Raw genomic sequence first — 25,295 nt, forward strand, 5'->3', positions numbered from 1 at the left:
AGCCAGGGCAATCCGGCAAGACAAAGAAATAAAAGGCATCCAAATTGGAAAAGAAGAAGTAAAACTGTCATTGTTTGCAGATGATATGATCTTATATCTAGAAAACCCTGAGAAATCAACGATACACCTACTAGAGCTAATAAACAAATTTAGCAAAGTAGCGGGATACAAGATTAATGCACATAAGTCAGTAATGTTTCTATATGCTAGAAATGAACAAACTGAAGAGACACTCAAGAAAAAGATACCATTTTCAATAGCAACTAAAAAAATCAAGTACCTAGGAATAAACTTAACCAAAGATGTAAAAGACCTATACAAAGAAAACTACATAACTCTACTAAAAGAAATAGAAGGGGACCTTAAAAGATGGAAAAATATTCCATGTTCATGGATAGGAAGGCTAAATGTCATTAAGATGTCAATTCTACCCAAACTCATCTACAGATTCAATGCAATCCCAATCAAAATTCCAACAACCTACTTTGCAGACTTGGAAAAGCTAGTTATCAAATTTATTTGGAAAGGGAAGATGCCTCGAATTGCTAAAGACACTCTAAAAAAGAAAAACGAAGTGGGAGGACTTACACTCCCTGACTTTGAAGCTTATTATAAAGCCACAGTTGCCAAAACAGCATGGTACTGGCACAAAGATAGACATATAGATCAATGGAATCGAATTGAGAATTCAGAGATAGACCCTCAGATCTATGGCCGACTGATCTTTGATAAGGCCCCTAAAGTCACCGAACTGAGCCATAATGGTCTTTTCAACAAATGGGGCTGGAGAGTTGGATATCCATATCCAAAAGAATGAAAGAGGACCCCTACCTCACCCCCTACACAAAAATTAACTCAAAATGGACCAAAGATCTCAATATAAAAGAAAGTACCATAAAACTCCTAGAAGATAATGTAGGAAAACATCTTCAAGACCTTGTATTAGGCGGCCACTTCCTAGACTTTACACCCAAAGCACAAGCAACAAAAGAGAAAATAGATAAATGGGAACTCCTCAAGCTTAGAAGTTTCTGCACCTCAAAGGAATTTCTCAAAAAGGTAAAGAGGCAGCCAACTCAATGGGAAAAAATTTTTGGAAACCATGTATCTGACAAAAGACTGATATCTTGCATATACAAAGAAATCCTACAACTCAATGACAATAGTGCAGACAGCCCAATTATAAAATGGGCAAAAGATATGAAAAGACAGTTCTCTGAAGAGGAAATACAAATGGCCAAGAAACACATGAAAAAATGTTCAGCTTCACTAGCTGTTGGAGAGATGCAAATTAAGACCACAATGAGATACCATCTAACACCGGTTAGAATGGCTGCCATTAAACAAACAGGAAACTACAAATGCTGGAGGGGATGTGGAGAAATTGGAACTCTTATTCATTGTTGGTGGGACTGTATAATGGTTCAGCCACTCTGGAAGTCAGTCTGGCAGTTCCTTAGAAAACTAGATATAGATCTACCATTCGATCCAGCGATTGCACTTCTCGGTATATACCCGGAAGATCGGAAAGCAGTGACACGAACAGATATCTGCACGCCAATGTTCATAGCAGCATTATTCACAATTGCCAAGAGATGGAAACAACCCAAATGTCCTTCAACAGATGAGTGGATAAATAAAATGTGGTATATACACACGATGGAATACTATGCGGCAGTAAGAAGGAACGATCTGGTGAAACATATGACAACATGGATGAACCTTGAAGACATAATGCTGAGCGAAATAAGCCAGGCACAAAAAGACAAATATTATATGCTACCACTAATGTGAACTTTGAAAAATGTAAAACAAATGGTTTATAATGTAGAATGTAGGGGAACTAGCAGTAGAGAGCAATTAAGGAAGGGGGAACAATAATCCAAGAAGAACAGATAAGCTATTTAACGTTCTGGGGATGCCCAGAAATGACTATGGTCTGTTAATTTCTGATGGATGTAGTAGGAACAAGTTCACTGAAATGTTGCTATATTATGTAACTTTCTTGGGGTAAAGTAGGAACATGTTGGAAGTAAAGCAGTTATCTTAGGTTAGTTGTCTTTTTCTTACTGCCTTGTTATGGTCTCTTTGAAATGTTCTTTTATTGTATGTTTGTTTTCTTTTTAACTTTTTTTTTCATACAGTTGATTTAAAAAAGAAGGGAAAGTTAAAAAAAAAAAAAAAAGAAAAAAGACAAACAAGGAAAAAAAGAAAAAAAGATGTAGTGCCCCCTTGAGGAGCCTGTGGAGAATGCAGGGGTATTCGCCTACCCCACCTCCACGGTTGCTAACATGACCACAGACATAGGGGACTGGTGGTTTGATGGGTTGAGCCCTCTACCATAAGTTTTACCCTTGGGAAGACGGTTGCTGCAAAGGAGAGGCTAGGCCTCCCTGTATTTGTGCCTAAGAGTCTCCTCCTGAATGCCTCTTTGTTGCTCAGATGTGGCCCTCTCTCTCTGGCTAAGCCAACTTGAAAGGTGAAATCACTGCCCTCCCCCCTACGTGGGATCAGACACCCAGGGAAGTGAATCTCCCTGGCAACGTGGAATATGACTCCCGGGGAGGAATGTAGACCCGGCATCGTGGAATGGAGAACATCTTCTTGACCAAAAGGGGGATGTGAAAGGAAATGAAATAAGCTTCAGTGGCAGAGAGATTCCAAAACGAGCCGAGAGGTCACTCTGGTGGGCACTCTTACGCACACTTTAGACAACCTTTTTTAGGTTCTAAAGAATTGGGGTAGCTGGTGGTGGATACCTGAAACTATTAAACTACAACCCAGAACCCATGAATCTCGAAGACAGTTGTATAAAAATGTAGCTTATGAGGGGTGACAGTGGGATTGGGAATGCCATAAGGACCAAACTCCACTTTGTCTAGTTTATGGATGGATGTGTAGAAAAGTAGGGGAAGGAAACAAACAGACAAAGGTACCCAGTGTTCTTTTTTACTTCAATTGCTCTTTTTCACTCTAATTATTATTCTTGTTATTTTTGTGTGTGTGCTAATGAAGGTGTCAGGGATTGATTTAGGTGATGAATGTACAACTATGTAATGGTACGGTAAACAATCGAAAGTACAATTTGTTTTGTATGACTGCGTGGTATGTGAATATATCTCAATAAAATGATGATTAAAAAAAAAAAAAAAAAAAAGAAGAGACAAAAGAGCAGAAGAGGCCAGAGGGTCAGGTCACTGAAACCAAAAGAGTCAGTGGGGTCAAGAAAAAAAAAAAAAAAAAAAAAAAAAAAAAAAAAAAAAAAAAAGAAACACTACATTTTTGTCTGATTGACACTGAGGTGGTTTCCAGTTTGGGGCTATAATTAATAATGCTGCTATGAACATTCATGTGAAAGCTCTGCATGGAAGTATTTTCCATTTCTCTGGGGTACACACCCAGGAGTGGAATTGCTGGATTGTATGATAGTTTTATGTTTAACTTTTTGAGAACGTGCCAAATTGTCTTCCAAAGGGATTGAAACATTTTACATTCCTACCAGCACTGTATAAGGGTTCCAATTTCTGTACATCTTCACCAACATTTATTTTCTGTCTTTCATATTATAATCATTCTAGTGGGTTGGAAGTAAGAGCTCACTGTGGTTTTGATTTCCATTTCCCTAACAACTAAAGATGTTGACCATCTTTTCATGTGCTATTAGTCATCTGTATTTATTATTTGTGGAAATGTCTACTTAACTCCTTTGCCCATATTTTGACTGGATTGATTGTCTTCTAATTATTGAGTTGTTAAAGTTCTTTGTAAATTCCGGATAGAAATCCTTAATTGGATATGTGTTTTGCAAATATTTTTTTTTCCAGTCTGATGTTTGTGTCTTTTCATTTTCTTAGTTGTGCCTTTTGAAGGGCAAAAGTTTTGAATTTTGTTGAGGTCCAATTTACCAATTTTTCCAGAAATAAATCCTAATATTTATAGTCAATTGACTTTTAACTAATGCAATTCTATAATCTGTTCAGTAAATGGTGCCAGAACAAATGGATATCTACATGCAAAGACATGAACTTAGACCCTCACCTCATACCACATATAAAAATTAATACAAAATGGATCACAGACTAAAATGTAAGAGCTACAACAACACAACTTTTAGAAGAAAACACAGAAGAAAAATTTCAAGACCTTGGGTTGTGTAAAGATTTCATTTTCATCTATTCTTGAGTTTTTGTCCTGATTAAATACATTTATGGGTAGGGGAGTGGCATATGTATATAATGTAGGTATGTAAATATCTATAAATATATATCCACCTTCACAAAAAATTATACAACATTTTAAAGGGAATGGTGATTAAAAAGATGAATTATCAATGACATAAAAATGCTGAAAGAAAATATACAAGGGATAAGCAGCAATCCAGCCAGAGCAGAATATCTAGAGCTTGGCAGGTGGAACTCAAGGCAAAGCTGCATAAATAGCAGGGTAATCTCTTCTGCAAATATGATGCAATGTGTGTACATACATTTCAGGCTAAGAAATGTTGATCACAGGCAGTCACTGAGTGCAGATTGTTTAAACACTGCCACCATTACAGATTAAGAAGACAGTCTCCTATAGAAAGATGAATCTTTGCCTGTTAAGGAGATGCTGCATAACCTACTGTTTGCAATATTATAGCACTAACATGAAATTCTTGCAGCTTATTACTTTCAACATGTGTAGGAAGGAGGAAATTATTGTTGAATAACCTATAAACATAATTTGTCAAGATGAAAGTTTTACATACTAAGCCTTACTTTTTTTTCAGATTTTATTGCGATATATTCATTTACCATATATTCCATCCAAATTATACAATCAATATCTCACAGTATCATCACTTAGTTGTGCAATCATCGTCACACTCACTTTTAGATCATTTCCATTACTCCAAAGAGAAAATTCTCAGACACAAAAAAAGAAAACCCCCAAACACCCCATATCCCTTATCTCCCCCTATTACTGACTCCTAGTATTAGTGTGGTGCACTAGTTACTGTTGATAAAAGAATTTTAAGGTGCTACTGTTAACTATAGTCCATGGCTTGCAATAGGTATTTTTCCCCCACATACCACTCTATTATTAACTCTTTGTACAAGCGTTGTACATACGTAGCAGTTCATGCGAGTACTTATTTATATTTATAGTGTCAATCAGTGACAAACCTGAGATTAAACAACCCCTTTCAACCGAAATCACCTACAGTACAGCACTATTCCTTATATTCTCACTAATGAGCTACCCTCACCTCATATCTATTTCCAAACATTTTAAGTTCAACCTCGTTATACATTCTGAACATATTAGGTTACCACTCCCCCTTCTCTAGCTTCTATTTTGAAGGATCCTATATTCTACATTTTAAGAATGTGAGTTTACATATTCTAGTTAATTCATATTAGTGAAATCATACATCTGTCCTTTTATGTCTGACTTATTTCACTCAGCATTATGTCCTCAAGATTCATCCATGTTGTCACATGCTTCAGGACCTCATTTCTTCTTACTGCTGCATAACATTCCATCATATGTATATACCACATTTGTTTATCCACTCATCTGTTGATGGACTCTTGGATTGTTTCCATTTCTTGGCAATTATGAATAATATCACTATGAACATCAGTGTGCAAATGTCTGTTCGTGTCCCTGCTTTCAGATCTTCCGGGTACATACCAAGTAGCGGAGCCAGGTCATATGGCAACTCAATATTTAATTTTTTGAGGAACTCCCAAAATGTCTTCCACAGTGTAAGTCTTACAAATTAAATTTTCTGGATTCAACCTGAAATTGTTAATAACTAATTTCGTGGTCAAATTACCCCTTGCACTCCCTCAAGAGATACTGAAAAATATTGGCATACACTTGGCCACTTGTGTGCACCATGAGGCAGTCAGTGTCCTGCTCCTCCCCACCTTTGTCTCCTCACGGCAACTGAGTCTTTGCCAAATCCTAAATCTTGATTGCCTCTATTCAGAGAAACATATGTTATCAAAATATATTTCCAAATATATTTCTATAACTAAAACTGCATCACTGCTTATTAACATTTTAATATCTTTTCATTATTTTCACTTATAATTTCACATTCATTTATATGTCCACCTAGTCTTCTTAGTAAATAAAAGCACTTTATATCAAGTGCTTTTTAAACCAAGAGTGGTTTTTAAACCATTGTAGTCATAAGTCAAGTATGGAATCCTGCCTTATGGTATCTAACAAGGTTCTTAAACACAATAAACATTTGATAAGTTTTTGTTGGAATGAAGTAAACATTATTAATACTGTAGTTGTAAAATTACATTTTATTAGCTCAAGGTCTAATGGCAGAAGATATACCATGGAATCAAACAAATTACTAAAATAATATTCTAGGACAGACTTGTGGGTTTATCATTATTGTAATGAAACTAACCTTTCAATGACAGGAGCCAAATGCCAACGCTTTTCTTTCTTGAATACCTAGTGCCATGATGTTCTCTCATTTATTTTAAAGAGTCATACTCTTTCCTCTTAGCTCACACCCTTTATCTGAATCTCCTAGACAGTTCAAAAGTTCGACTTTCTTACCCAGGATAAGGTGGACTTAGCTAAGTGCTAGCACATAGCAAGAAGTGCCCCAGAATAAAGTTAGTCTTTATTATTGTTGCTAGTGTTGTTAACATATTCTAATAATCACTTTCAACTTGAAAATAAGTAGAAACGATTTATTAGCTCATCAGAAGTTCTCAAAATTTGAAAGAGTTATGGCAGTAGTGAAATAAATGAACACAGCCTTTACAATTTATTGTGGTTGAGTAGATATTGGCAAGGCTAATGCACAAATGCTAAGAAATTTTCATGTCAGATTGATAAGGGGCATTTCCAAAAAACACGTGAACTGAAAAAATTTCACAAACTCCTTTAAAATACTTTTCTTCTTGCCTAAGATATAACCCAGACTGGTTCTAAGTAATTTTTTCAAATTCTATCTGCAACAATCTTTACAGTTAGAGTCCCACCTGCAGCCTTATCCTAACCTTAGGGACTACACCAGTGTAGTCTTCTATGCTGGAGGAATTTAAAGAAGCCTTAGAATAGTAGCTTATCTGCTCAGTATCAGACCAGCCATTCTGCTAATCCTTTTCTGATACTGTAACCTAAGTTTCAGGCACTAAGATTTTATCTGGTTATTGGTTACACCTAGAAACTAGATCATGGTTTCATCCATTGCAATCTAAGAATAAACCTTGGGATCTTACTTTATATCCGAATTGGTGCACTGCTTCCTATAATTCTCCATGAGCTTAGTTACAGTCCTACTCTGGAACTTCAGTATACCTGCCACCTGATAGCTTTGTACAGATTTCCCTCATACCTAGATTTCCACCTACTGCCTACTACAAAGAGGTACTACCTACAGATGTCTATCTATGCTTGAGCTAGATAGACTTCCTACCAACATCACTTCCTTTCTCTATCCCCTGCCTGGCACTTGCAGGAAAGTCTGGTCTTGGATCCTGGCCACAGACTGACCCATTTCAATGCTGAGTTCTAATTCTAATGGTAACTCAAGTAATACCTCTATTTTAAATATCTCCATTCAAACCAGCTAATAGCAAGTTTTAAATGTCTCATTAAATATACAACTACGGCTTTAAATTCCAAAAGAAAGTACCCCCCTCCATACCTGTCTGAACGAATCCTGACTTGTACCCATTACTTGTTCCATTTTCTGGGGTCACAGTTGATGACAATGAAGCGTTTGGTTTAATAGAGTGGCAAGTAGCAGAAGATTGTCGGCTTCTACATTCTGGAAAGGAGTAAGAATCACATTATATGAGTAGACCAACATTCTATTAAAACAGATGATGGAGGAACAATCCATACAACCTCTAAAATAAATTGCTGCTCCATAAATCATAGCCATTTTCCCTGTTAGAGCTCCTGCTTTCCTAATTCTGACTCCAAAGCACAGTTCAACCTACTGAACAGAATTCTTCTTTCTAGGGCCAGATGTTGGAAGGAAAGAAATGGTTACAAAGAACAATCACACCTTTGCTCCCCACAGATTAGTTCCTGGGGGAAAAATAACTCATATCCAATATAGTCATGCTAATTTTATGGATAAGACTAAGGCTAAAATACCAATAATTTATAAAATCCCAATAAGCTTTCCAACACCAGTTAACCTCTTGTCCAGGATTGATTAAAAGTGTGGCACAGTAACCTAGAATCCCCTTAGGCTGCCTTCAACCTTTGCTACTTAACCTTAATTTATGTCCCAAAACAGAAGAAAAAAAAAAAAAAGAAAAAAAATTTGTAGGCAGAAGGGAAAATTTAGAAATGCTCAAATGTATTCTTAATTCTTATTAAAGGAAATAGACAATATTCAAGATGATCATTGATCATGCAATATCAAGCTTCATTTTAAGTAAGCTGTTATTTATGGGGCTCTGGTACAATATTTTAATAGTACTTTGTACTGATTTGGGTACGACTGTGAGAACTATGACAGCCTTGGGGCTTTAACTTCCAACCAAATTGTTGTATATGTCATGCCACATTAGTCTGTAAGGGTAGCATATTAAAAAAGGGTGTAAATGGTTGTCTATGACAAAATTGATTCAAGAAGGACCTTTAGAGAGTTTACAAGTTTATCAAATCAAGGGTTGGAGGCAGTTCTCTATAAACTTCTTCTACACTACGACTTTCCAAGAAGGGCAATTCTCTCTTTCTCTAAAAGCCACATTATATGTTTTATAAGTATATCTATATTGCTATATATATGTTTGTATATATGTATATGCATATGCATATAATTCTGATTCCAACATAGCAATTGGTATAAATGCGAGGCTTCAGAAGCAACCCAGGATCACTATCTCATAAGTTATTTCACAAACGGTATTATTTATCAGAAAGATGAATTACCATTGAGCACTAAATAAGAAGTTAAAAATATTTTATGCAACCAAAACAAGAGCTAAATGAGGATATAAAAGGTAGGGAGGCAATACCCATCCTGTTTTTACTCTCTTTTGCTAGGGTTCATGACATTCAAAATGATTTTTCTAGAGGACAGTTTTTCAGACTTCATTAGGATAAAAAGTTATCTATAATTCACCATGATCAATCAGTAGTCACACTCTTTAAGTTCTGATGATATCTGGCTTGGAATATATAGCCATTTCCTAAGGAATTACATAATGCCATTTCAAATACAACCAAGGGCAGTTACTCTGAAGGACTTAAAGACAAATCTGCAGTTGCAATTTGTATTTATTATGCCATTTTTCTTGAAAAATATCAAAAATCTTGTACAGACAACAAAGGGAAATATTAAAGACTATTATTATATTGGGGGGTGGGATCTGAGCATCTAAGAAACCAACTCAATAGAATAAGGATCAAATACTCCTATATTAGAACAATGACTAGAACTTGTACCAATTCCTAACAAACACATGAAGATGTGAAGTTTTAACTGGGTTCATTTCTACATATCAGTTAGTTAAGTTCTTCCTAACTTAAAAAAAAAAAAACACTTTGTCAAATTAATAGTGCATTTTCCCAGGTATTATTAAGAGAGTATTATTTGTTCAATGTATTTTTAGGTATCATTAAAACAGAAAAATATAGTTGCTTGAGAATTATGAAAGAACCGAAATAAAGTTAAAAGTCCATCTGATCAGGGAACTAAAACTTTGAGGTCCTCTCTAAATGACAGAAGAGCTAGAAAGAGTCTATTTCCCCACCCTCCATGCCCAAAAGACAAATACAAATAGAGACATGCACTTTTCCTAGACTTGAATAGTATTTTTATAGAAAGGAAGTAGGTCAAATAAACTACTGGAGTGCTTTATATTTTTGGATAGCCTTCTGAACTGGGATATTTATCTATATCACACTTGAAATCTGAACCCCGTAAGGATTAGTTGTCACCATAGTAAAATCCCGACTCCCATTTCTTTCTCTACTGGAAGTTGACCCTACCTTTCCAACAGATAAGAGGTCCCTTTGACAGTACACCCTGGGAGCTTCTGACTAGGTAGTACTTTAAGTGCTTCTGCTTCTTTGGCTGGGTGGTGAGCTTCAAGTTAATGTGGTTGGAAAATTCTGTGAAATACCGAAATCCTCTTTCTCCACAGCCAATACAGTTTCCAGAAAACCCTGAAATTAGGAAAACCAAAGTTACTAGTGGTGTTATAAATTGATACAATACTTTTACATATTAAAAAACAGAAAAATTCACATTCTTTGGCCCCAAAATTTCCCAATTTCAAGGAAATAATTCTAAACAAGGAAAAAAAAAAGCAAACAGGTACAGAAAAAATTTTTTTATCAGAGTTATTTTATAACAGCAAAAGACTAGAAATAATTTAAATGCTGCCCTCAAAGGGTAATAGTTAGGGAAATAAATTACATAGTATCATGTTACAGAATTTATATAGTTGACATAATAAGAATAAAGTTTGGTTCTAGAGCTGTTAATTATTTCCTCCCCACACACTCCCTTCTCAGAAAGCCTGACAGTCCTGGGCCTGGGCCTGGGCCTGGTTCTCTGCCCTACAGACCATGTGAACCTGCCCCCGAGCCACAGCTGACCAGGCTACAGGCCAATATATCTCACTCTGAGCCAGCCACAGTCTCTCTCTTGGAATTTTAAAATAAGCAAACAAGAGTAAGTCAGATGGTACTGGACCCTGGATTTGTAAGGTTTTATAAAATTGGAACCAGAGTTGGGGTGATATCAACCACATGTAAGCTACTGTGGGAGAGAACAAAGCAAGAACCATGAAGAGGAAACTGCTCTGCAGAGAGAAGAGCAGAGCATGGGCACGGGTGTACAAACCCAGGGCACTGTCAACTTTCCAGTCTCGATGAGACGTGGTTATACTTTCTGACATCAAGTTCCATGAGATTCCCATTTCTTCTTTATTCACAATAGCTTATTATCTCTTTAGTTCTAACATCCAGACAACTCCTCATTCAGACTAATTAAACAAAACAAAACTTTTGCTGACCTGCTTGGAGCAGGGGGCATGGGAAAAAAGAGAAATGGGGATGGCTGGGAGGATGACTAGCCATACTTTGATTTATTGGAAATCAACTTTCCAGGCCCCTTTAATACACAGAGGAAAAGACAGTAAGAGAGCAAGTTCCTCTGGCTGTATCTGATGGGGACACAACACATTTATGGGAACATAGGGGAACAAGGAGAAGAAAACTTGTAAATAAGAAAGGGCACTCCAAATTGTAAAAATACAGTATCTCTATACACATACAACCAACTGAAAATAAATTCGATGACGAAGTGATACACTCTTCTTAAACTCCCAAACCAAACTGTTATACAATTAGCAAAGATAAACAAGGAGAAAGGAAAAAGGCCACAAGAATTGAAGACAGTATCTCCCAATGTCCCAATCTCATAATGCTGACAATCAATTCAGAGCATTTATACATGGGCAGTCCAATGTATTATTAGTCATTTAATAATCATTTACTGAACACTTCCTTTATACCAGGCATTGTGCTAAACACTGGACAGTGATGAACAAGAGATAGTCACGACCTCTGGCCAGTGATATAGAGTTAACTACTGTCACTTCCTGAGAATATAAACATTAATATAATTAGGCAAATTACTTGAAATATATTCAGAGCTGATGGATAGATAGATAGATGGATAGATAAAATGATATGGCAAAGGTGCAAAATATACAAAGTTGGTGGATCTAGGTATCTGAGTAGTAGGTATATTGGGGTATGCTGTATGGGTTTTATATTATTTTTGAAACTGTCCTGTAACTTTGCAACTATTTCAAAATAAAAATATATATATATTCAGAGATGGATTGCATTTGAGAGCATTTGGCCATCTGCCCAATAAGCTGAAAAAAAAGTTGTCAATGGTTGCCTATTTCACCAAGGTCCTAAAGTCATTCATCCATTCGTCTGTCCATCCGTCCATCCATCTGTCCATCTGTCCATCCATCCATCCATCCAACAAATACTTATTGTACTCTACTATGTGCTAGACACTGTTTTAAGCACCACGGATTCAGCACTGAACAAAACAGATAAAGCCCCTGCCCTCACGGAGTGTATATTCTGGTGTGATCATCATTCCCTGATAGAAAACTGCCTCAGCTGTGAGGCAGAGATAGCACACCCAAAACACAGGAAAAGTGCTACAAGAACCTTTCAGTAGAAATAATAATTAAGGGCAATCTCCCAAAGTGAGGCTTATCTGATAGGTCCATGTAGACCAGAAAAGATTAGTGTGAGAATTAACAAATTAAATTACTAGAGTTGAGTTGTATCTTTTATCTTGCCCTCTGCCAATTTTCTAAGGTGAAAAGCAAGAGAGAAAAAGGAGGAAGAAAAGCAATGAATCTGGATAACCTACAAAGAAGAGAACCTTCACATAAACCATAAAAGTCAATAATATTAAAGAGCTAGAATCCTACAGTCCATTTTAAAAACCCTGAATTCTTCAGCAATAGCCTTGGTTCAAGAGAGATTTTATCTGTTCAAAGTTCTTGCTAACATTAATAACAAAAAATAATACTTCTTACGGCCAAATTACCTTTCTAGTTTTTCTGGCAATCAAGTCTTCCAGTTGCATGGTAGATTTGGGGCACCTGCATTGCCAACTGGATCAATATTTTTTTAATCAATTCCCCCACAGTCTTTGGAATCTGCATAATTTATATAAAAATTTAGACAGATTGATATCGAAGTTCACAGGGATTCTAGAATATGTGAAGCTTAAAATTTTTTTCCAATATATCTTAATGCATACTAAAGTCATCCACCATAAGTAAGAAACTTTGTCAGGTAAATGTTAACTTCTGGACAAAGAATACTGAACACATAAAAAAATTACAATATGCTTTTCTAAGAAAAAAACTCCTACCATTTTGCTGCACTGCACTTTACTTGGAAAAGTGGCAAGTAAAAACTATGCCTATTTATTTACAAGTCTAGAGGAAGTAGGCTAAGTTCCAAGTCTATAAAGGTATTTAATAAATACTACAGCAGAACAATTACCATTTAATGAGCAAGCGCTATGTTCCAGGCACTGTTCCGAGCAGGTGCCTTATAAACATCTCACTGATCTTCACAACCCTGAAAGGTAGGCACTATCTGCTCCTTTACACAGACGATGAATCTGAGACTTAAAGAAGTTAAGTAGTTTGCCCAGGTTCTTGAAAACAGTATGTGGCAAATCTGGAATTTAAGCCCAGGTCTGTCTGATTCCAAAACCCATGTTCTTTGGTTTTCATATTCCTGATTCCATAGGATTTTGAAATATATTATTCTGATGTCCTTTCCATGATGTATTCTAAGAGGACTCCTTCAGTCTGAAGAATCATTGAGCAAAACAGGATTATGAGAGATTTTTCTATCTCTGTAGCCAGGGCTACATCTCATCTGTCCCATTAGATGAGCCTCTGATGCTTTTAAAATGCTAAAGAGATGTCCTCCAAGGACATTCAAACACAATACCAGATTGTAAACTCTATGAGGGAAAGGACTGAGTCTTAAAATTTTGTATCCCCACATCATAGCCTGGCAGGATTTCTTTCACACAGTACATTTTGAATAAATATTGCCAAGTGAATGAATGAACAAATGAACAGTTGGACTTTCTTTGTTAATTTAGTCCAACATATAAGCTTTAACATTAGGTTTCCATTTTAAAAAACATATTCAACATCACTAAAAGAAAAACAAAGCAAAAACATTCTTTCATTAAGAAGAGCCTTATGAAAAGTGAACCAGAAAAAGGCTCTGAACTAATTTAAGGAATGTTTATAAAGCATCTGCAGGGTCATTTTCTGATTCAGGGTACTGTCTGATGTATTTCCAGACTTTTTCCCCTAGGCTTCTTGACGACATTCAATAACTAGAAGAATGCATCAGACTACATAAACGAACATATAGACCTCACAATCTAGCACTTCGGTTCTTTGCCCTCTTCTCTCTTTTTCCTTTTTACTGATATTTGTGCCTAAAACATCTATCTGATTCCATCTACGGAAAGAGAAATTCTAAGAATCAAAAACAACTCCAAAGAAACACAGCAGATAAAAAAAAGCAATACATTTTGGTAATGGATGGTGGTGGTGGTAGCCCAACATTGTGAATGTAATTAGCACCAAGTTAAATATTTGAATGTGGTTAAAAGGTGAAATTTTAGGTTGTAAATATGTTCCTAGTACAAAAATGTTTAAAACACATATAGGACTGTCCAACACAAATAGTGGACCCTACTGTAAACGATGGACTATAAATAGTACAGTTATAAAAATATTATTTCATGAATCGTAACAAATGTACCATACTAATGCCAAGTGTTAATAATAGGGTGTTTTATAGTAACTCTGTATTTTATGCCTGATTTTTCTGTATACCTACAACTTCTATAATTTAAAAAAAAAAAATCAATAAACCTCATGAACCCTCTTACTCTCTTATTTGTCCTTTTTTTTTTTTTTTAACTCCCCAAAGTGCCCAGGTTTGGATGATGAATTATATGATTACCCTGTCTATTGTTTTACATTTCTAAGTTCAAATAGGATAATTAAAACTGTATTTGTTGTTAAACAAATACAGAGCATCTCTGGTGTGCTTGCTTCATAAGATCAACATACTATTTTGGAAGAAGTCCTTGATTTGATCATCCCAATCTTGTACTGTATCTATTTTTTATTTTAGCAACTATATTTCTTCCTGAAGAATATTTCTTCTTTCTTTCTTAAATTAATTTTATTTACACACACTCCATATCCACCAAACACACATTCCCTCTTCTCTCGCTTTCCCCATTCTCTGGTAACCTTCAATCTACTTTCTGTTTCTAAAAATCTAGACATCTCTCATATGTGACATCATACAAAATTTGTCCTTATGTGCCTTGCTTATTTCACTGAGCATGATGTTTTCAAGTTTCTTCCACATTACAGCATGTCTTAGAACTTCATTCTTTCTTACTGCTGCATAATATTCCATCATGGAGTAATGTCACATTGTGTTTATCTATTCATTTGTTGATGGACACTGGGGTTCTTTCCACTTTTTGGCTATTATGAACAATGCTGCTATGAACACTGGTAATGCTGCTATGAACACTGGTATACAAGTATCTGTTTGAGACCCTGTTTTCACTTTCTTTGGGTATATACCTAGAAGTGGAATCACTGGGTCTTTATTTGTCCTTTTGATTATTAAATAAAAATAAACATAGAATCCACTGTTTGTTATTTCCCATGATATAGGGAACCTATGCCATGAAAAAGCCCAAGCTCTAGGTAATATCAGAAAGTAAAACATTTACTTTTGAGATAAGGTTTATATTTTACATCATATTTACATTCCTACTTATTTGGGATGAACAAATACTAAATATAAAATGAGAATCCACCAATCAAGTGTAGATAGGAATAATGGGTGGCATGGAAAAACTACAAATAACATACAAAGTAGGTAATCCACAGATGAATAATTGAGAGTTGACTTGACATTAGTTTCAGATCACAAAAGTCAGTCTGTAAAGAGTGAAATCTATTTTGTTTTAGAAAACAGCAACTTTTGATAATTTGCATGCTATCCTTCAATATCTAGTCAAAAAGCCTCCTAATTAAGGCAAGTGTTTGGAGAATGAATAAAAAAATAACTAATTTTTAAGAAATCATAAAAAGAAAAAAATGTTTCCTTTTTGAACTAAACTATATAATCCCCAACTAATTCTGTGATTTAAAAAAAAAATCTGTGATACTTTTAAATAAACTTGTGTTTTAATTCCCTCATATTGGAAGAGATTTTATAAGTGTAAAACACTTACCTAAAAGTGCATTTTTTCCATGATCATCTGGCAGGAATCGCTTGTCTACAGCACAAACTAGGATGTGTTCAGGAAGATTGGGGGACTTGGCTCCTACCAGCAGGAATCCTGCTGGGATGTCGATTTGTTCCATACACAGTGATACCAAACGCAAATCCTTTCCTGCTTGACAAAAACCTAAAAACAGGTACAAAGGACACAGTGAAATGTTTAGGGAGGTTATAGTTTATGACCCTTTTGGAGAGTAGATATTCCTATGGGAATCACTATTAAGGACAAAACTTAAAGTCCATATACTCCAACCTGAAAACAAATCTACTCTATCTGCTCTTCTGAGCAGAGTTGAAAAAGCACTAAGAAGAGATATTTCCACATGGTTCAGTTAACATAACAACTTTTTATTTTCTGGCCCAGAGTAAGGCAGTGAAAATCTGAAAAGCAAAATCTGAAAAGTTCACATAGAAGGATATCTAGTAATGTTCAATGCAAATTCACTTCTCCAAAACAAGGAGAATCATAGACAAGAGATGCTCTCCATTTCACAGAGGTGGAAACTGAAGCTCAGATTTTTGTGACTCATAATCAAATGGGCCAAAACTAGAACTGAGAACTGTTATTTTTGCTAGATATGACATGACATGACAAGACATAATGGAATTTTACATAATCACTTTGGATACTATAATGTGTTACATTAACTCATTGAGCCATTATTTATCCAACAAACATTTGCAACAGATGCTGAGACCTAGGGATAAAGAGTTGAACAAGACATATTTTCCTCTAATCCACAATGTAGTCTACTGGAAGAATGTACAAGGAACTAATCATCACAAAACGAGAGGACAACCATGGTTCTTCTGTACCACACTCCTCTCCACATCTGGGAAGTGACCCACCTTGCACTCTAATCATGAGTTCCTGTAGAGAGTTGTGATGTTCCAGACTGACCTCCAGAGCTGGCACCTGACCCAAGCTGGGCCACTTGAATATCTCACCTTTCCCATCCTGATTCACTGGCCTAGGGCGGGCACCTGACATAAATCAGGCCAATCAAAACCTTTTCCTCATGAATTATGAACATGGAGCCAGGGAAAGCATGGCTTGGTTCACACTATTGGTAGCCATGCTCCTTGCCATATGGAAGAAGCCTGTCAGCAAAGACAGGGGGCCAAAGGAGACTGCTCTGGCAGTTTTTTAATCTTGCAGCCCAGATGTATCTGCCTTTCCTATGGCTTGATCATGAAACCTTTTGCTTTGGAATTCTTCCAATAATTTCTTCATTTTACTGAAGCTAATATGAGATGGGTTTCCATCACTTGCAACCAAGAGAGGCTGAATAAAGTATGATAAATGCTATCAGATAAATGCTACCAGTATGACAAATGCTATCATACCAGTATGATAAATGCTACCAGTATGATAAATGCTATCAGATAAATGCTACCAGTGTGATAAATGCTACCAGAGATGGTACCAGACAGTAGCATTTAGTATGATAAATGCTACTAGTAAGACAAATGCTATCAGAATGATAAATGTTACCAGAGAGTTTCAGGAGCACGTAGGACAGACACCTCACTCTTTACACACAAACCCGAAGAGCTGAACATCGTCACTGCCCAGTACAAAGTAGGAAAGAGCCATGCTAGATTCTTCCGAAAAGCATCAACTAATGTTTTGGTTGTAACCAACTGTCAACAAAGAGCTAGATGCCATCAGTCAGCAGATGAAAGATAAAAGAAAAAAACACTATCAAAACATTGCATTAAGGTGTGATGCATATAAACAATTATATGGTTTTTTATCATCAAACCTCAAAAGCAAACATAATGGAATTAGGAAGTCAACAGAAGAAAGACTAAAATGATCAAAGCAATGGGTCTCAGTCATTTCAGGCTTGTAGATCCACTTTTAACTTTTAAAAAATTCAAATTTAACTTTTAGTATCCATCAATTGAGAAACATATTAAAAAGCTATGAATTCTTTAAAAATTTTAAATGAATCTGCATTTTACTACTCATAGTATCACCTATATTTATTTAAAAATAGTCATTTCTATATGTGAATTATATTACTTACTCACCTTACAAACAAAATTTTTGGAGCCTAAGGATACATAGAACACCTTGAAAATATTCTGTTGCCTCCACCTCCATGAAGGGATAGAACTCAAAGGTTTGGAAGTTCAGAAGTGATGATGATGATCATGATAATGATCATGACAATACTTTTGGCAGCTAAAGTTTATGGATCACTTGCCACAAGCCAGGTACAGGGCTAAACACTGTGTAATTATCTCATTTAGTCCTCTCAACTCTACTTTGGAACTACTATCAACGTTTCATGGATGAAGACATTGAGGCACAGACAGGCTAGGGAACTTGGTCAAGGTTACATGAGTTAGCAGCAGTGATGTAAGGCACAGGAAATTTGCCATATAAGAACAGGCAAAAAACACACCATTCAACTTAGCAAAACAAAAGTTAAGAACTGTTGTGACCCAGTGTTAACATTATGAGGTCACCCTTCATGCAGACTTTTTCACCGAATTCTAACATACTACATCTAGGAGGCATTTGCAGTGCTGAGAAGAAGACTAACTTTTTCCTTTAATCAGAGGAAGCCTTTTTCTTTTAATTTAAAGGAATTGCTAATTTGCATGAAGGCAGTGAACCTAGAAACACATTTCCTTAAGGAGAACCACTATTTTAAGTAAGACTTACTCCAAGAGGCAGAACATATAAAACATCTTCCTAAGAGGCTTAGATAAATTCAATGATGAGAGGTTCATGATTGCCTATTAATGGAAAACAGGATGCTTTGGAGCTGTCTCTGTCACCAAGGAGTTGTTGTACAACCTTTCCACAACTTTGACTCAACCTATATTAAAAAGAGTAGACTGAATGAAACCATAAGCCTGTACCAAGTTGCAAATTATTATAAGATTTATAGGACACTAGAGTTATATGGAACCTCAGGAACACCTGAAACAGTTATTTCCCAACAAGTGACTTCCAAATTCCCAGGAATTCATAAAAGTGTTCCAAGATATCTGAGAATTATAAGTGAAATTTAAATAGACGTTATCAATTTCTAAAAAAACGAATACATAATTATTCTAATGTTCTGCTTTAAAATCGACTCTGAGCAACTTTGAGCCAACAAGGTGAAAACCAGTTCAGTCTAACTAATGACTCACTCAGTTGAAACCCATGTCATTGTGTGGTTTCGACCATTATAAAGTTTTAAATTGTTTTTACTATCAGTCATATGCATTGATATGTGGCTTAATCTATTCATAATGGGCTCAGGGAACACTGACTGTTAATGAACACAAAAATAGTAATTTTACAAATGTGACTAAGGATGAGCTTTGCTAATGATGAAAGTGAGATCCATGCCCCATCCCCACTCACCAAATTATAAGATTATATAAAATGTACCAATATGCTTCTAGGACACAATCAAACAAATGTTAAAAAGAGTAAAATATTGGGATTATAATCCAATTTGGTTTTTCATATATGGGGTAGGGGGACTCTTTTGGCAGCATGTTATTTGCAGAGAAGTTCCTGCAAACAGCAGTCTGAAACTCTGTCTTACCTCATCAAATAGAGTTAAAATGCAAAACTATAAAAATAAAAGTATTTCCTCTTAATCCTAACATGTAGAAATTCAAAAATTTGGGTCATAAATGTGGATTTTGACTTTTTTTTTATTTTGGTGCTGGAAAACATTTACTTATACATTTGGGTCCCCTTCCCCTCCTAAAAAAAAGGTATAATATTTTATTTTTTAAGTAAAACATGCTTTTTCTTACATAATCAATTTAAAGTAAATTAAACAGCACTTCTTATATGAGAAAAAGGAAAAACTTTTCTTGTCTAATAGTGTATTAATATACTGATCTCAAATAAATACTTTTTACTTAAAATCAATTCTTCATCACATGCCATGTAAAGACAAAATTAGTTTTTAATTCCCTAAGGGGTTTGAAAGATCATATATTACTTTGAAAGGGATTTGTGACAAAGATTAGGGAACACTAAGCTATTCCAATCTCTTTAATATGCAAATGAGAAAACTAGGACCCAGAAAGGTTGGGAAAATGGCCCAAGGTCAAATACCCAGGCCTTTTGACTCCAAGTTAGATGGTCCTTCATCCTCATTAACACCTCTCTGACTCTGTTAAGCTTCACCTTCCTACAGTCTGATGTACGACACTCCCCTCTACCTTCTTCCTTGCCTATTTCTGCCCTTTCCAGACTGAAGCCTGGAGGACTTGGTACACCAGCCCCTGCCAGCCTCATTATCTGTCTATCAGCAACACCTATCTCATAGTTGTTGATGAATCCTTAAAATCATGGATTTGCAAACCACAAAGGAAACCCATAGTTAAAGAGTGACATTTTTGATGAGTTTTCTCAATGATTGCAATGTACTGGCACTGCAGCAAAAGGAAGCTTAAGGGAGAAAGTACAAATTTGATTGTGTGCCAAGCAGAGATGGAGTCTAGAAGGCATGGTGTGGTGAGTGTTGGAAGAAAGCAGGATTTTCTGTGGAAGAATGATTATTTCAGAGTAATTTCAGTGGCAAAATGAAAACTACACATCCACTCAGGTGAAGAAGTACAAATAGGTTTGAGTACCACAGCCTTTGAGGGTTTCCCCTTTATGATATGGGGAAACCCACCAGTAAACAACAATCATTATTAAACAACTGGATTGTTTAGGAAGCATTTTTTTAGGTTCTTTCTCTTTAAAAAGTTTCCAAGAAGTACCCTTGACAATGAAAGAGTAAATGCACTATTTTATGATTAAAAAAAAAAAAAGCAAAACAAACAAACAAAAAGCCACCACCACAACAAAAAGCACTACTGCCACATTGATGGGACTATGTTCAACGGACATGGGAGCCAACTGAAAGGGCTCCCAATGACCAAAGCTGGAAGTAATTAAGCAAGAAAATAAAGTTTTATTGGATTATAACCTGAAGTATAAAATAGATACTCATGACGCAATTCTTGACATAAATAAATGACTGAATATATTTACAAATGGGGGAGAAGAGACAAATCTCCTGTGTAGAAGAATTTCAAATGATTTATGTAGATATATTGTCCTTTATAAAGGAGAGGGAGCTCCTTAAGCATGGGCTGAACATAGTAACTTCCTTCCAAATGCAGTTTCTTTCCACAGTAAAGAAACCTGACAACACTACCTCAGCCAGATAATCAAGGTCAACATCAACAGTCACACATTACGTTGATAGTATGTACCCTTGATACACTGTGATGAAAATGGCACTTTACCTCTGTGATTTCCTCTACAAACATCTATAATTTCAAATCTAATCAGGAGAAAAAAAATTCCAATAGAGGGTCATCCTATAACATACCTGACCAGTATTCCTCAAAACTGTTAGGGTCATCAAAGATAAGGAAAGTCTGAAAGACTGTCACAACCAGGAAGAACCTAAGGAGACATGACAACTAAATGTCATGTGCTATCCTGGATGGGATCCGGGAAGAGAAAAAGGACATCAGATTAAAATGAAGGAAATCTGAGTAAACTATGGGCTTTAGTTAATAATAATGTATTGGTCATTAATTTTACATATATATGTATATGTATACACACACACACACACACACACACACACACACACACACCCCATTCTGGGTAAAACATTAATAATGGAAAGCTGCAAGAACTCTGTACTACCTTCTCAACTGTTCTGTAAATGTTCTAAAAAATAAAGTCTATTTTTTTTTAAAATGTACTATTTTGTCTTTTTGTCTTATAGTTACTCACCAACTCCAGCCACATGCATTTGAATTAAAAGAGGAAAGAGAATAGTGGAGAGAAACTGAAAGGAAGGCTGAATCTGGGAACAGGGTCAGGAGGAAACCCATTCAAGGTCAAAAATGGTTTGCAGAGCTCCTTTGTAAAACTGTAGGTTTCCTAAACTCGGGGTCCTCAGGTGTGACACAGACACACTGTGTGCACAATGGCCACCTGCGTCCACTTGGGACTTGGGACCAGGGGGAAGCAGTGCAAGGATGAAGCTCCTGCTGCCTGCTGTGCCGTGAGTGATAAAGTACTTTATCTCCGAAAGTTAAAAAAAAAGTTTGCAGAATTGAGGAAACATTCCCAAGTTCAGTTGCAATTATTCTGAGAATAAGCTTCTAACCTGTGAAAGATACAGTCTTTTGCTGTGATATCTATTTATTTCCTCTGCCAAAACCCTTTCTTGGAATTCAGATCAGCTAATTATATACAGAATGGATAGATTATCAGGGATTCAACCCAAGAAAAAAAAATATTTGGTAAAAAACAATATTTAGTTTAGGTAGCTTTTTCCTTAAGGTTGAAAATAGTGTGCGTGTTTGTAAAGAAGGATGGATAGCTAAACAAAAACTATAAAATGTGATTATGTATCAAGATCTGTAGGATCCAAAAGTCTAGTGTGGTAGGTAGCTGTATTTTCCAACTATTAGAGATACATCTGACTATTAATCTAATAAAGGTCAAACATTAAATCTTAATTAAAATCTCAAACTGAATGAAAAGAAGCCTCACTACTCCCCTGCAGAATATTTCTGAATTACATTTTAAATAATCCCCAGATGCGACCTTCTGTTTAGAGACTCCAGGAAAATCTGAGAGAGAGTACCATAAGGAAGGGTCTAAGCCTATTTACTGTACACAAGGTTAGAAAGATAAGTTATCAATATAGGCACACAAATAACAATTTAGTTGACAAACCTGGTCCCTAAATAGTTTCATTTTCTGACAGTAATTCTGAAATGTTGCACTAAAACCAAGGCTATTGCAGAACAAATGATTTTAATGAAAAAGGAACAACAGTAGAGCCTTTTTTATAAACTTCATCTGCATTTTCTTTAAGAAAATAGCCAAGGTTTTCACTTCACAGAAACAGATTTGCATTCTCCAATTATCTCCAACTTGAAGGTTACAGAGTAAACTAAAAAGGGGAGAGGAAAGTTTACTGAAAGAGCTGTAAACACAAACTAAAGTACTCAAAGCAGTATTTGGAGGCCTAAAATTTGGTTGTCCCTCTCCTCTTTAGACAATCAACTGCCTCACAGCAGGGTAGGAACCTACTCTATTCCAATAATTTACATAAGAAATTAGCAACCAAATTTTACATCTGAATGGTGATCCCCCAGCAGTCCATCAGGTGTTAAGTATCTGCTTATCTAAATTGCCTCTGAAAATAGCTTCACCTTCCTTTAAGCCTTAGGTAAATAGAGGGATTCCCAGGAAAGGAAGGTGGTATGCTGAAACCTGCCCAGGCATTTCCCTGCTATTTTTACAAGGAAAATTTCAGAGCTCTCATTTTAAGTGAGAGAACTGTTAGAACTATCTTAGAATGAGCCAAATTCGAAAGAGCTAGGACAAACTATAACCTATCAAATTACAAACTATGCTTACATGTTAATTTCCAGGTGAATTAAAGGGGGGGGGGAATGAATAACAGACTATAACAATTAATCATAAGAAACTAATGTAGATGACATGGGAATCTAAGAGTAGAACTAGTGTTTTCAGGTTGTCTTAGAATTTGAATCTTGTGCTTGAGTGGGATGGTTCTTTGTTCTCAGAAAAATTTCATCTCCAAGTGTTTTCCTTTATCTTTAAAATAACTACTACTCCTCTCTTATATTTTACAGAATTGTTACAGGGTTAACAGTAGTGTTCTAATGTTTTAAAATTCAAGCAATATTTGCTTATCTGCTAGGTCACTGAGTTTATTTCTTGGTGGGCACTAAACAGCTCTCCATACATGGCTATAAATAATATCAGTGCCAGATTATCCAGCAGTTAACTAAAAACATTTGTAAGGCACAGGAAAAGCAGGAGAACACCTCTCCCCAAAACTGGCCTTTCAAACTTTCACTCCAGTTCTATTTAAAATCTACTTTTAACAAGATTCTCGAGCTTCTAACAATATTTTAAGCACTATTTAAACTTCTAGTGGTTATTTAATACGAGTTGACTCCTCAATTAAACAAAAGGCGTGAAGATGGATATAAAGAAGGTAAATGGAAGCATAAAGTCAGCCACCTCCCACACCACAACAGGTTTAAAGGCTATAATATATAATCGATAATAAATTGATACATATTACGGCAAGTCTGGAGTCATGGAAGCAAATTCAAATAGAATGATGTGTTAGAGGCAGGCCCAACTCACAGGGTAGTAGCACTAAATGCTAGAGATCGCTGCTTTATATTTTGCCATTTCTGGATTTTAGGAGAATTATTCAGGTCTCCTCATCCCCTATCTGTACTTTTTAAGTCAAGAGAAAATAAACCTCCTCAAATAATGCAAACTCATTTATCTGGCTTTGCATATTGGAATCTCTAGTTTATCCCAAATTATTTGCCCTTCAAGCTTGGTAAGGGGCATGTCCTCAGATTTTAACACCTCCACTACCACCACCACACTTTCTCCGCCCAGTTTTGTACATTGCAATCATCCCAGGCCCAGGTCAGTCTGGTTATAAAAGTTGTATATACTATGGCTAATCTGGATAAAGTAGAACTCATAATTTATTAGGTTATGATGGTCAGAAAATTAAGTAGACTGTGATTATCAGAAAAGAACACTAAATACCACTAAATGGAGGGAAGGGGATCTAATTCAAATTATATCACCAAATCCACAAAATACTGAAATGCTTTACCCTAGTGTTTTCTTATTAAAGGCTTGGTGGAAGAAGAGGTTGACACCAATAAATAAGATGGGACGACCAAAAAATTTACATTTTTATCCTTTAGAGATAAACTGGATGAGTGTTCAAAACAAATGTAAAAGGTAAATATAAAACATCCGATATCTCTATTATTGTTTTTGGCATGATGTAGAAAGAAGTAAGAAGGGGTAAAACTAAAAAGTTTCCTAAAATATTAGCATTCTTGCAGGAAGTACATGGAGCAAAGGAAAGAAAGCCCTTTACTACATACCAGAGAAGTCACGCAACTGCTGTGAATTGCAATCTCTTCATCTATAAAATGGGGTGATAATACCTGCCAAGCCTTTCTTGCAGACACATGCTGTAAAGTCATGGGAGATAATGAAAGAACAGACTTGCTCCTCATTCCTTTCCTTAATTATTGGTTTCTAACTTTGAACACCACATGAAATGACTGGAAACAGGCCAGACAATATCAGACAGATTGAAAAAGAAGTAAAACCAAACTGAAACCCACCATCTGTAGTGCAAGACCCTTCTGGGGCAGGTTTTTGTGAATAGGGAATTGGTGGGCTATTTGAATCAGACATTTCTTCATCATCTTCGTCATCTTCCATTTCATTAACTGTTAGATTGTTAGAAAAATCCAGACTTCCATTTTGAGTGTAGCGGTGTACCAAATCTTTATCCAAATCCTCCACCTTGGGTTTTACATCTGGGTAAGCAATAAATCAT

At 35.9% G+C, this 25,295-nt stretch overlaps 1 protein-coding gene across 14 annotated transcripts in view; it reads right to left on the reverse strand.

The window, feature by feature from the left end:
* Positions 1 to 25,295, reverse strand: part of GREB1L (GREB1 like retinoic acid receptor coactivator) — a 422,182-nt gene that overhangs the window by 114,669 nt on the left and 282,218 nt on the right. For all 14 annotated transcript variants that reach the window (XR_005212149.1, XR_005212148.1, XR_005212147.1 and 11 more), the window contains 4 exons: positions 25,078 to 25,275; positions 15,836 to 16,012; positions 9,976 to 10,152; positions 7,670 to 7,792 (listed from right to left, as the gene is read on the reverse strand). Coding sequence is in view for 11 of the 14 variants with exons in the window: in XM_037805493.1 (XP_037661421.1) it covers positions 7,670 to 7,792; positions 9,976 to 10,152; positions 15,836 to 16,012; positions 25,078 to 25,275 (675 nt within the window). In the remaining 3 variants the exon portion in view is untranslated. The remainder of the gene's footprint in view (positions 1 to 7,669; positions 7,793 to 9,975; positions 10,153 to 15,835; positions 16,013 to 25,077; positions 25,276 to 25,295) is intronic.

Source organism: Choloepus didactylus, chromosome 16, assembly GCF_015220235.1.
Source record: "Choloepus didactylus isolate mChoDid1 chromosome 16, mChoDid1.pri, whole genome shotgun sequence".
Taxonomy (NCBI): Eukaryota; Metazoa; Chordata; class Mammalia; order Pilosa; family Megalonychidae; genus Choloepus; species Choloepus didactylus.